The sequence below is a fragment of the Xyrauchen texanus genome, chromosome 44 (genome assembly GCF_025860055.1).
Source record: "Xyrauchen texanus isolate HMW12.3.18 chromosome 44, RBS_HiC_50CHRs, whole genome shotgun sequence".
Classification (NCBI taxonomy): Eukaryota; Metazoa; Chordata; class Actinopteri; order Cypriniformes; family Catostomidae; genus Xyrauchen; species Xyrauchen texanus.
In genome coordinates, this window is record NC_068319.1 from 5,924,245 (window position 1) to 5,938,083 (window position 13,839).

Consider the following 13,839-nt stretch of genomic DNA (forward strand, 5'->3'; position numbering starts at 1 on the left):
GAATCACCCAGGTACAAGCAAGTCAGGTTTTTGGCGGAATGCGGCTAAATAAGGCTACGTAGCAGCTTTTACGCACCTTCATATAAGCATGAATGCAGACACACCCTTCTTGTAATCCACTTATTTTGCTATTCTGTGGGAAAAGGGTGGGAATTGTCTGTGAGTTTGGGGGAAAAGGTCTTATGTTTCTGTTTCTTTTCCTGACGGCATGACGAAAAACTCTGGATCTGGTTAGGAGAACGAAAAGAGGCCAGAAAGGATGAGAGGGTGGTCAGACATTATACTGTACACTTGAGGCTGTATGGTTCTCTAAAAAAACCAATGTCAGACTACAGCTATATAAATCTTGATTACTGCAGAAGTTGAGCACAGGTCCAAACCACAACATTAGCCCAAATACTTCTAACTTTATTTTAGGGGAATCAATAATGGGTGTGTATATATATATATATATATATATATATATATATATATATATATATATATATATATATATATACATACACACACACACACACAGGTCAGCCACAACATTAAACCACCTGCCTAATATTGTGTAGGTCCCCCTTGTGCCGCCAAAAGTGTGCCAACCCGCATCTCAGAATAGCATTGAGATGATATTCTTCTCACCGCAATTGTACAGAGTGGTTATCGGAGTTCCCACAGACTTTGTCAGTTCTAACCAGTCTGGCCATTCTCTGTTGACCTCTCTCATTAACAAGGCATTTCCATCTGCAGAACTGGATGTTTTTTGTTTTTGGCACCATTCTGAGCAAACTCTAGAGATTGATGTGCAGCAGTTGAAGCAAAATGTCCACTAAGTGGCACAATATTTTCTCCCAAAGGAGGTTAATGCTCTATCGAGTTTTAAATCAACAAAACCTACCTCCCTATACTAAACATAACCGAGTGTCATAAAAAGCATAAAAAACTCATTTTGTGATGCTTCTATGACACTTTTGGCTCGCTCACAACGAGCAACTTTTGCAAGAATGTAGGCATAGTAACATGATTCTGTTACATCAGATTGTTTACATTTAATATACCGGTAAGGGTAGCAGGATTTTTGACCAATAAGATTGCACTGTTAAAGAATAGATGATTTAATTAGGGTTATAGTAGCAGTTCTGAACTATGTAAATTCCAAGACAACATATGAAGCATGTTTGTTGGATCACATGCTACACAACAGCGCTTTTTCAGGGATGAAACAAATAAAGTAACCAACACTGCAAAGTCTTTTCAGCTGTCCAAAAACACTACTGATAGGGTTTGTTAGAGCTCGATCCAATACTTTTGCAAGGGTAATTTGTTGTTAGCTATAACATTGCCTGAATGAAAGCAACACAAAGCGAATGTCAGCAAACAAGCTGAACGCTGGATTAATGCAGTGTAACTGGGTTGACTGTTGTCGGTTGTCAAGCTGTGCCAGATCCATCTCTAGGCAGGTGTTGCGAGACCGTAGAACTGCAATCTTTGAGAAAAGGGCAAAATGAATCCATCTCTGTCGTCTCGCCATCTCCCTTTCTCTCTCTGTCTTTCACTGTGAGCTGTCTCCCTCTTCTTGTGTTTTAAAATGGCTATTAAGACCAGTAGTTCAGATTGAGTCCTATAATATTGTTTTGACTTCCATCTTTTTGACCTGGGAAGGAGACATGAGGTCAAAATTGACCCAGGATAAATCACCCAAAACTGAAAGTTCAGATATAATTTATTCACCCTTATGTTTTTTAAAACCAATCAAATATCTTTGATGTTAGCATTAGTCACAATTGACTTTCATTGTATGGAAAAAATATGCAATGAATGTGAATGGTGACTGAGGCTTTAATTAAGCCTAACATCACCTTTTGTGTTCCACATAAGAAAGAATGTCATACAGGTTTGGAACACAACACGAGAGTGAGTAAATTATGACAGAAATCTCTTCTTTTTTTTTATTGTAAACGATTCATCGATGATCGATGAATAGATAAAAAGATACAAAATGTCTCTGTTTTTAATCGTAATATCTTGCTCTTCCTCTAAAATGCCATTTCGTCTGATATCATCATGTTCATGTGGGCGGGAAAAACAAACAAACATGTTTAAATCCCGCACCACCATTTTAGTATGAAACGGCCAATTTTAAAGATCCAATCAACTCCTGATGAATTAAAAAAAGATTAAAAAATCACGTTGATGGCCCGTTTCACTCGAACTTGAATGAAAATCACAAATGATTGAATCACAGCATAACGCTTGTCAAGAACTGAGAACAAATGGACTAAAGGTGAACGCCACATGCAGTTCTGTAGCTGAATAAACAACTAATGTCTGCTCACTGATTCTTTTCAGCCTTTGCTTGAGAAATGTTTTTAAAACGGCCTTTATAAGAGCAGATGTCATGGCACAGAGTCTCGCCATGTGTGAACGCTAGTTGTTTAGACTCCTGGGATTGTGTGATTTGTTTGTGAAAAAGTTGTGGCACCAACTCTTGACTATCTTGGAGCTTGAATTTTGGCTGCCTAATTGAGAATCCTCTATTGGCCATGCTTGATATTTCAATGCCCATCTGAGGCTTTTAAACTGACAATAAAAGGCTCTTTGCTTTGATTACACCAAAGATTTTGGCAGAAAAGTATCGTCATTGGCTTGGGAGGCACTAGATGTCTGAACAGTGACTGTGTTCGTTGTGACTCATTACTTAACTTGGGGGATGTGAGAGTTTGCTTTGATATCTGCTTAATATACAAGTGTCAGAGAGATTGTCTTAAAGGGATAGTTCACCCAAAAACTCAAATTCTGTCAACTCATATTGGTCCAAACCTTTGTGACTTACTTTCTTCTATGGAACAAAAAAGATGTTTGACAGAATGTCCATGCTGCTCTTTCTTTACAACAAAAGCACAGAGTAACTAAAAGCTTCAAAAAGGAAAAAAAGAAGAAGAAAAATAAAGCACCACGAAAGTAGAAGACTTGTGTATCCAATTAATTTTCTAAAGACGTTCCATAGATTTGTGTGAGAAACAGACTGAAATTTAAGTTACTATCTTACACAAGTTATGCTCGGCACACTTAGATCTTTGCACATTAAACCCGATTTCGCATTGCATGTCAATACCTTTACTGCCGTTCTTACCGGCTTATCCAATGTGCCTAAGTGTTGTGCCCATGCCGTTTTACGTTTTGACGTCAAAAATAGAAATCGCATTTTCCGATTATTTTTTTTTTATACGTTGAATTTTGATGGTTATCTGTTTATTGCTGTGCATGTAAACACATTTGATGCCAAACATAATTGGTTCTGACGTATTTTGGCACTGATCACAACCCAGCACGTTTAGATTAAGCACAAGTGTGAATAAACTTTGAGAGCCACAGAGAAGGGGAACATTTCAGTGAACTATTTCAAACTAAGCTATCGTATGGCTTCAGAAGACTTAGCTTACAAGTCGTTTGGACAAATTCTATTGTACTTTCATAGTAATCTTTTGTCCCCTAGTCACTATCTGCTTTCACTGTATTGTAAAGTGCAGCCTGGACATAATAGATATTAGCTAAATAAGATGAGGGAATGAAGACAGAATTCATATTTTTGTGTGAACTACCCCTTTAATGTTGTTCGCCACATAAAACAAACCTCTTCTCTTATAGTGTACAGTTCAAGTCCTCAAAGAGCATTTCAGCTCTTACTGAGGCACAAAATTAAGTGTAATTAGCAATGCATTTAAAGCCACGTGGATGTTTAAACACACCATTCCAGGAACGAAATAAGATGATGAGAATTCTTGGTGAACTGCAGCTGGATTTCACGTCTCCTGCGATACAAAGTGGCAAATGTCATATTGTTCATGTCATATGAAAGAGCCAGGATTCCCTGCCATCAAAGTCTATTAACGCTTGGAAAGTCTTACAGTGGAAGCAGAGCCCAGTTTGGGAACAGTAACAAGAGAAAGTAAGTCCAATACAAACTCTCAGTTCCCCTCAACACCTGACATGTGAGCGCATGCACACACTATCTGGCGGAGAGTCACCCTGTCATAAACCACCGCAGCTTGGGAATGTCACAGAGTCTGCTGACAGCGAGAACAGTCAGTGACATAGCCTGTGTTTTAGAGTGTATCTAAATCTCACAGTTTAAACGTCTACACTGCCAGCAGAACGGTAAAAACAGATTTTAAAGCACCGACTTTAAAGTAAAAACAAAAAGAATATCATAAAAGTAGTCCATGCGACTCGAGAATCATTTTCCAAGTCTTCTGAAGCCAAATGTTAGATGTTTGTGAGAAACTATTTGAAATGCAAGTCATTTTGCACAGTCATTTTTTTTGCTACGATAGAAACTCATTTATAATAAGTCACGTGAGAACTTTCGTTGTTTTCTGCATTATAGACTTGAAATGGGACTACTTTTATGATACATCTGGGTGCTTTTTTAAGCTTTGAATTGAGTTACTATAAACTGCTATTGTTCTGAATTCACATACCTGAATTATCATGAACAAAAATTCATACAGGCTTTGAACAAAATGAGGGTGAAAAATGATTACTTTAATCTCTCCATAGCCCAGTATAATGCAATAGTTCCAACTCTTAAAAGGATAGTTCACCCAAAAATGGAAATTCTCTCATCATTTACTCGCCCTCATACTATCCAAGATTCGTGCGACTTTCTTTCTTCTGCCGAACACAACAAAGATTTTTAGAAGAATATCACAGCTCTGTAGTTCCTTTCAATGCAAGTGAATGGTGGGTAGCTCTAAAAATAACATAAAAGTGGCATAAAAGTTATTCATATGACTCCAGTGGTTTAATATATGTCTTCTAAATTGATGCGATCACTTTGGGTATGTAATAGATCAATATTTAAATCATTTTGTACTATAAATCTCCACTTTCACTTTCAAAATGTGAATGTGAAATTTGAGATTTTTAGTAAAAAGGACTTGAATATGAATCTCCTACTCACCCACACCTGTCATACCTCTTCTAAAGACATGGATTAAACCACTGGAGTCATTTCGATTACTTTTATGCTGCCTTTGTGATTTATAGAGCTTTAAAAGTTCTGGCCATCATTCACTTCCATTGAAAGGACCTGCAGAGCTGTGATATTCTTATAAAAATCTTTGTTTGTGTTCTGCAGAAGAAAGTCTTACATATCTGAGATGGCATGAGGGTGAGTACATTTCCATTTTTAGGTGAACTATCCCTTTTATGGGGATTTTACATGTTACTCACCCTTACCCGTGATAAAACAATCTGTATTTACACATCTAAATAATGCAGCATGAACGAAATATAAACAAAAAGGATTTAAAATCAGTTAAAAGACATAATAACCAACTCAGAAACTAGTTGTTTGGTGTAATCTCCAAAACAGTACGATTATTTTAGGAAAAAGCACAACACGTTTTCTCAGGATCGGCGTCCCTGTGGTACCATCAAGTCTGAAGAAGTTGCTCAACCCAAATTTAAACCATTTGGTGGAGTTTTATTGTACAATTATGAGGGGCCAATGAGGTACTGGCAAAGACCGAGATGAAATTATACACATTTTTCCTATTAATAAATTAAGGAAAGAAGAAAAATGCACCTTGGGGGGCCAACACTGGAAAACATTTTTTTGTGTGTGTGTATCTGACTGTAACAAAGGTGCGAAGGCAATGGCTTCTGCACAGAGGGAAAGAAGGTTCTGGGAAACCCACTTCTGTCTGCTCGACTGGCCGTCAGTGTGGAGAAAGCTGCATCCAAGATTACATTAAATGGACACAGGAGAATTAGAAAACCGGAATTATCACTGACATTTTTATGGAACATTAGAGAATGGGCCTCCAGGAGTTTGGGTTCTTTATGAGCTGAAAACAAACAAAAAAAAGAATAAGATGGACGATATGTGTTAAACTTTGATGATACCTGGATCTCTGTTGCTGGTCCAGAAATGCTCGTTTGGCTTGATTCTCTAGCCGTTGCAGATGACGATGGCGACGTTTGCGGCACGGGGCCACATCTGTGATGTCATTCAGACTGTCGTCCATGGGGCTGCTTTCTGGAATCTCTGTTAGACACAACATTTAAAACTGAGCTCTATCTGACTTTCAATTAAAGAACTCACATCATAAGGAATCAATCATATTTTCCTCGATCTTTTGTAACTTTCAGACCTTAAAACTTCCTCTCCAGTCCAAAAAGCAAATTTATAGAAAACAATCTGCAAACACAGCTTGTTCTGAAATACTCCAGAAAACATATGCACGCTCACATTTACACATTAATTTACATGGCTATTTATTAAAAGGCAACTTGGCACAACCAGTCACCCTTTCCTCACCAAGTGAAGATTATTCTAAACACCAGAAGAACTATCGATTAGGGTTTCCCTTATTTTCCATCCCTAGTATTATATATTATATATATATATATATATATATATATATATATATATATATATATATATATATATATATATATATATATATATATACACACACACATGCACACACACATACACACTTGCAATAAAAATTGACTTACAAAGGTAAGTTTTTCTGATGACCCAATATTTTTAAACATTATATCAAAATCAGTTCACACATTCATAGTCATAGTGCGAATATATAACCTAATATTTCTAAATAGCAGGATTTTTTAAAAATACAGCCATGTCATTATTATTCAACCCCCTATTTGCATGTAGCTTTTTCTTAAATATTTAAGGCTACACAACTAGTTGTTTTAAAACTGAATTAAGCAATCACTCTACGATGACATTTATTTCAGTTTAAAAATGTAAGTTTAGTGTTGTAAGCAAACATTTATTTCGATGTAAAAAATGCAATTAAAAATAAGCTGTCACAGAAGCTAATAGAGGAGATTATTTTATTACACAAGAAAGGCCATGAAGCTAAAAATACTTTTCTAAGGCACATCAATTTCCAATAGACAAAGCTGGCAACAACAGTCATACATTTTATATGGTACAACAGCAACCTTATTGGGTGTGGAAAAAAGCAAAACTTCACCAAAGGAAATGTTGACTTGAATATTCAAGAAGGAATTTGGAAAGACATGTGGAGTCCTGGAAGAAGGTTTTATGGACGTATGACACACAGTTTTAGACCCATGGGTCAGCAGTACGTCTGGAGTAAGAAAGGCATGGTGATATCCAGAATGATGCTATCCCCACAGTCAAGCATGGAGGTGTTTTGCGGCTGCAGGAAATGGCTATACTGACTATGTGACTGACGCCATGGATTCCTTCAGGTATCAGGCCATTTTGGCAAAAATGTGATGCCTTCAGTGTGTAAATTGAAGCTCTGTGATCACTGGACTTTCCAGCAAGACAATATCACCAATGATTCATCCAAATTGTCCAAAATTTGTTTCAGGGATGGGTCGTGGAATGTCCTTGAATGGCTCTTTCAGTCCATCATTAAAATCCCATGACATCATAAAATACCAAAGAATATTAATGTGTATAAACTCCAATAGAGATGCGTCAGAAGCCTGACAACACTTACCTGCTGTTATTAGGGGTAAAGGATGCTCTATGATAACCTTTGGGGGTTGAATATTTTTTGATATGACAATTGCGGAGAGAATTGTTTATTTGTAATTTTTTTTGCTATAAAATATGTGTATTAAATCTTACTTTGACTGTCTACTGAGGGTTTTATTTCATGTGTTTTAATTCACATCACCAGAACGCATTGCTGGTTAGGGAGGTTGAATAATTTTGATTGCAACTGTATACATATATATATATATATATATATATATATATATATATATATATATATATATATATATATATATATATTTGTTTTATATGTAAGAGAGGAAAAACTGGATCTGGATCTCTGCGGGAAAAAATAACCCCTTTAAAACAGAACATTTCAAAAGGGCAACTTCATTGAATATTGCCATTTCTAAATATCAGTCATTTAGCCACTTGCTGCTAAATCTGCTGGTTCAAATTATTTCACAAATATGACAAGATGAGTTATTGCTTGTGAATGTTTGCAACCCGAATGGCTCTTTGCACTGAAAAGACTGAATGAGACTAATGGAAGTTCTCGCAGCCAGTGTTTGGGCTGCTGGCCAAAGCTGAAAATTCAGTAACTGGATTAACATCATAAACCCATTAAAACCATGTTGAACATTAGTATTAACTGATGATCATGCAGCACGACTGTAGTAATGCACAGCAGGAAAACATCTGTCCTCATATGATATGACAGTTAGCACAGGAGTTTGTTCAAAGTTTCTGCTAGACAGAGGTGTAAAATGTACTAAGAAATTCAAGTTCACTTAGAGAAATTCACAGTGAAAGTCACCTGTAACTTATATTGCATGAAAAAAAGAAAATAAAGTGAAATAAACCAAACACGTAACAACGATGATAACAGAATTTTCATTTTGGGTAAACTGTCCCTTTAAGTGCTTAAAGAAGAGGTGTATCTTGTGCATCTACATGAGTTTGATTCAAACTCGACAGATATTACTGCAAGACTGTGTGGTTTTTACTCACGTTAGTTGGTGTAAAAAACATCCTAACCACATTATAGGTCTTTTCAATTATGCCCCATGTACTGCACCCTTTTGGTAAGTTTTATTGTGGAGAAAAAAGCTAAAGAACAACTCCTACCATTTTAAGTAAGTCTTAAGTAGAAAACCATTGCGAAGCAAACAGTCTGAAACATGGACCACTGAGTTGTGTATGTTGAAGGAAAAGGACAATCACTGAGGCTGCCTAAAGACTGAGGAACCAACCCCAAAGAAAGTGGCTACACCTAGCAACCACACACTACAATTCATACTGTTTACGGAGTCCTATGACAAATGGAAGGGGGGAGATGATTGATTTGGTGTTTTACAACCCATCACAGAGTTTAAACGGGAAAAACTGAGAAATTGAGAAACGAAATCATGTGTGACTCCACCTCTCCCATTCATTTCCCTTTTTGTGCCTCAAAACTTGTGACTCAACATACTGGACGAGCCCCCGAATATGGCCTTCAAGTAGCCTGATGTTGAAATCGACAAAAAGCAGATGCCTTTTCTAAGAAACAGTCTAGGAGATGATATCATAGTTGGGTATTAATCTATGTGCATAACCAATGAAGAACTTCGCAAAGAGGGCCTAACCAACTAGAGAAACTACCTTTGAACTGTCACAATCACTTACTGAGCTGGACGTCTGATGTCGTCTGTGTGCGGCCTGATTCAGAGCCAAGCTCAGTTCTGGTTAATGAAGAGCTCAAAGGTTTAATAAGCACAGGATGCTGGTTCATCTCACCTCCATCAAAAGCTTAAAGCAGCCTGCTAGACAAGCTTCCACATAGGGCGAATATAGACACTAATGTCATTGGTATTTCATTGACGTAAACCAATACAAACTAGATCGAGAGAATCAAGAACTTTCTTTGACTAAAATTTAATATTGACGTAGGCGGTGAGACCACAAAACCACAAGTCTGGCATCAATGCAAAAACAGTTGCTACATGGTATCTAACACAAGTTAAAAACAAAAGACTCAAAACAGAGTTAAAAATAATTCTAAAACTTATGGGACTGATATAAAAACCTGGAACATAAATCCTAACTTTGACACTATGATAAGATGATGAGGGATGAGAGGATTGTGATTGTGACTATCAAGCTATAAAAGCAACATAAAAGTAATTAATAAGTGCACTATATTTGAATCTCACATACGCAAGAACATCTTTGTTTTGTCTTAGAAATGGCAGAGAAAAAGAAATTGAGCACATTGGTTCTTTCGTGTATCAAAACTGTAGCAAATTTGAATGTGTGAAAGAGAATGAAATTTAAGAACGGGGCAGTCTTCCGCACCACACACTTTGATAACAACTGGTATAGCAGAATCTGTTTAACGGTTGATTCATTTCAACCATTGCATGGTATATACTGTCTTACTGCTGAGAGCTTCTTGAAAACATAGACTGTGAAAAGCTTTTATCTTTCTCTAGATCAAACCAACATTGAGCGCGTTTACATGCACATTCTTACACCGATTATGCTTAATAAAATGACAATGCGTGTGGTCATGCAAATGCAATAAATGACGTTCCTTTATCGGTATAAGGTCATACACGCCGTAAGGATAAACCAGTTGACACAGGTAGATTTTTGCCCATTATGCCGATTGTGCATGGCATGTAAACACCTTTACCGGCGTTCTCACCGGCGTATCCAACATGTTGAAGGCATGTCTCTTCATATTTTGACGTCAAATGCAGAGAATAACGCAATTATTTCAAATCTCATGTAAACGCGGTTTTCTTGCTTTGTCAGATTTTTTAAACAAGCTGATTTTTGGGAGTAATCAGAGTATTGGTGTGCGTGTAAACGTGCTGTTATTCAGACAGCACAATGGCCATTCACACCAAAAACTTTTAAATTGATTATTTATGTAAACATGCACTAGATGGATGCCTTTAACTGTTTGACTCACTGTTTTTCTTTAGTGTCTTATGCAGTGTGCATTTTCTAGATGCTGTGCCAGTTTAAAAATACAGTGGGACAAAACCCTACAGTAACAGAGCTCCATTCATTTGTCTGGGAAAACTTAATCTTTAGGCTCATCTAGTGTGGTTCTGAATGCTTTTAATAATCTGAATCACTACAAACATGTACAGTGACTGTGTCCAATGAACACAATAATTTAGAGCCTTTAGGACTCTGAATATTTAGTCCAACTAGCTAAAGTCCAACTGAGAATTTGAAAGGCTTTCCCTCAAATCCACATGAACTGATCCAAGTCTTCATTAAAAAGTAGACAGAGAAAACATCAGTGGTAATTCACATTTCAGCTAAAAAAATTAAAAAGTTTGCATATAAATGGGTGTTTCTTCAAGGCAATATAATTTCCCAGGAGTTATTTTTTTTATTAAAATGAACAGATTTCAATATATATATATATATATATATATATATATATATATATATATATATATATATATATATACGCTTTTTAACCTCACTTTTTCTCCCCAATTTGGAATGCCCAATTCCCAATGCGCTCCAAGTCCTGGTGGTGGCGTAGTGACTCGCCTCGATCTGGGTGGCGGAGGATGAATCACTGAGACCATCAATCCGTGCATCTTATCACGTGGCTTGTCGAGTGTTACCGCAGAGACGTAGCGCGTGTGGATACCCACGCTATTCTCTGCAGCATCCACGTACAACTCACCACGTGCCCCACCGAGAGCGAGAACCACGAATTATAGCGGCCACGATGAGGTTACCCCATGTGAATCTATCCTCCCTAGCAACCAGGCCAATTTAGTTGCTTAGGAGTCCTGGCTCGAGTCACTCAGCATGCCCTGGATTCGAACTCGCGACTCTAGGGGTGGTAGTCAGCGCCAATACTCGCTGAGCTACCCAGGCCCCCGTATTAAATAACAATATTTAAAATAAATTGTGTGTATGTGTGTATATATATATATATATATACACACACACACACACACATGGGGTAACCTCCTTGTGGTCGTGATTAGTGGTTCTCGCTCTCAATGGGGCGTGTGGTAAGTTGGGCGTGGATCACGGAGAGTAGCACGAGTCTCCACATGCTGTGAGTCTCCACAATGTCATGCAAAACAAGCCACGTGATAAGATGAGCAGAAGGGTAGGCAACTGAGACTTGTCCTCCGCCATCCGGATTGAGGTGAGTAACTGCACTACCACGAGGACCCAACTAAGTAGTGGGAATTGGGCATTCCAAATTGGGGAGAAAAGGGGATAAAATAACAAAAAACTTTGAAGAGGCAACTGACGTTATGCAACTCATAAAAGTGTCACCTTGTAGAAGAGCCTTTGGCTCAGGGCATATGGAATCATTTTTCTCTTGTTCATCTTCAGTGCTACCTCCGTAATCGCTCTCTACCCGTGGGCTATTATGTGCCGCAGTTTCAATCACCTCTTGGTCTTCACTTCCCGCTTTCTTCCTCCTGAAGGAAAACATCAGATAAAAGATGCTAATGAGACATTTGATAACATAATCTAATGACCTATTATGTGCAAAACACCATATCAGCAGAATATAACGTCTTGTAGGGTGGATTTTTTTTAAAGAACAGTAGTGCACTGCTTTAGTACTATTCTTCTTTGTGACCTGGTCATGTTTGTCAAGAAAAAGTCCTCAAAACTGGAAGTAATATTCCTCTACATAATATTCTATTGGGATTGCCTAATTAAATTAGGCATGAAATTTCATAAGAGGGTAAGAACAGAAAAGTTGAACTGAAAATGTGCTGATGGTGAGGCAATGCGTCAGTAGATACCTCATGCGAGGTTGTATGATAATGAAAGGTCACAGCAGGCAATTCACATCATTACCTCAGTCTATCCTCGTCAATAGAGTGCTGAAGTTCTTTGACTCTCTCCTGCAAAGCTCGAATTTTGGCCTTCTTCTCGTTTAGGACCAGCACAAATCGACTGTAGAGGTCCCTCTCGAGGGTCTCCTTTCCCTGGATGTACTTTTCCATTCTGTGAGGGGGGAAAAAATCTATGAAAAACACCCACAGACTCATACATACCAGTCGCTCAGCTCACATCAGCGTTATTATCGTAAACGGACAATTAAACTACAACAACATGAAAAAAGTTAAAAATAGATTTGTTTTCCAAAAATGAACCTCCAAAATGTAGTCATCATTTACTGACCGGAATGTCAATCAAAACCTGGATTACTTTCTTTCTTCCGTGGAAAACAAAAGGAAGTGCCAGCCTCAGTTACCATTCACTGTCATTGTATGGAAAAAATATAAAAGTGAATGGTTACTAAGACTAACTATCTACCTAACATCTCCTCCAAGAAAGTCAGTCATATGTGTCTGGAACTCAAAGATTATGAGAGAATATAACATTTTGGGTAAACTATCCCTTTAAATGTAATTGGAAAAACTGTCTCAGACTACACAAAAGTACATTTCTAAGGACTCCAAACTAAATAAAGAAAATAACAAACTACTTAAAATGACAACATATTAACTTTATTTTTTGATACACAGTATTAAAAAAAAAAAAAAAAACTTGAAACCAATACAAACTCATTATGATTAACTTTGGCAAGATATAATAATAATACAAAATAATAATAATTGAAAAACATTATATACAGAAAAGTCTCACTTTACAACAAGGTTGTATTCATTACCATTTGTTATTGGTTTATGCATCATTAACAAACAAAAGAAAACAATAGTTAAAATTTTTTTACAGCATTTATTAATCTTATATAAAAGTTGATTTATAAATGTAGTATTGTTTATACTTTGTTAAAACAAAAAAAAAAATCAATAAACATACTGAAAAAGGTACCTCTTTAAAATTGTTACCATTAGTTAATGGATTAGGCATCACAAACTAACAACTAAAAATAATTTTAGTTGATTCATTGTTAGTTCATAATGCATTAACTAATGTTAAAGTACATTAATCAAGATTAATGAATGCTGTGAAAGTGTTGTTCATTGTTAGTTCATGTTAACTACTGCATTAAATAATACACCCTTAAAAAATTAAACTAAAACTAACATTCAGAGTGACAATGTATTAAAATAGATTGAAAAGACATATTAAAAATAAAACTGAAATAAAACAACTCAAAATGTAAAACTATAATAACCCTGGTTTGAACAGATTAATGTTTGTTCTTTTACAACATTTGGAAATGTTTAGTTTTGAGAGTTAAGAATAGTTACTGTTACTGCAGTTTATATTACAGTGTGGTTTTTATTCATATTTATGTGAATTTAAATATGTATAAGCACCCTTTTATTTAATATGGAAAACCTTAAATGTCTTTGAACAGAGACACCTGTAATGGC

At 36.6% G+C, this 13,839-nt stretch overlaps 1 protein-coding gene across 2 annotated transcripts in view; it reads right to left on the reverse strand.

Annotated features, from left to right (window-relative positions):
* LOC127637056 (DNA repair protein XRCC4-like) overlaps window positions 1–13,839 on the reverse strand; it is a 51,368-nt gene that overhangs the window by 9,377 nt on the left and 28,152 nt on the right. For both annotated transcript variants that reach the window (XM_052117911.1, XM_052117912.1), the window contains exons 5-7: window positions 12,347–12,496; window positions 11,810–11,958; window positions 5,899–6,040 (exon numbers count right to left, since the gene is read on the reverse strand). In XM_052117911.1, the coding sequence (XP_051973871.1) occupies window positions 5,899–6,040; window positions 11,810–11,958; window positions 12,347–12,496 (441 nt within the window). The remainder of the gene's footprint in view (window positions 1–5,898; window positions 6,041–11,809; window positions 11,959–12,346; window positions 12,497–13,839) is intronic.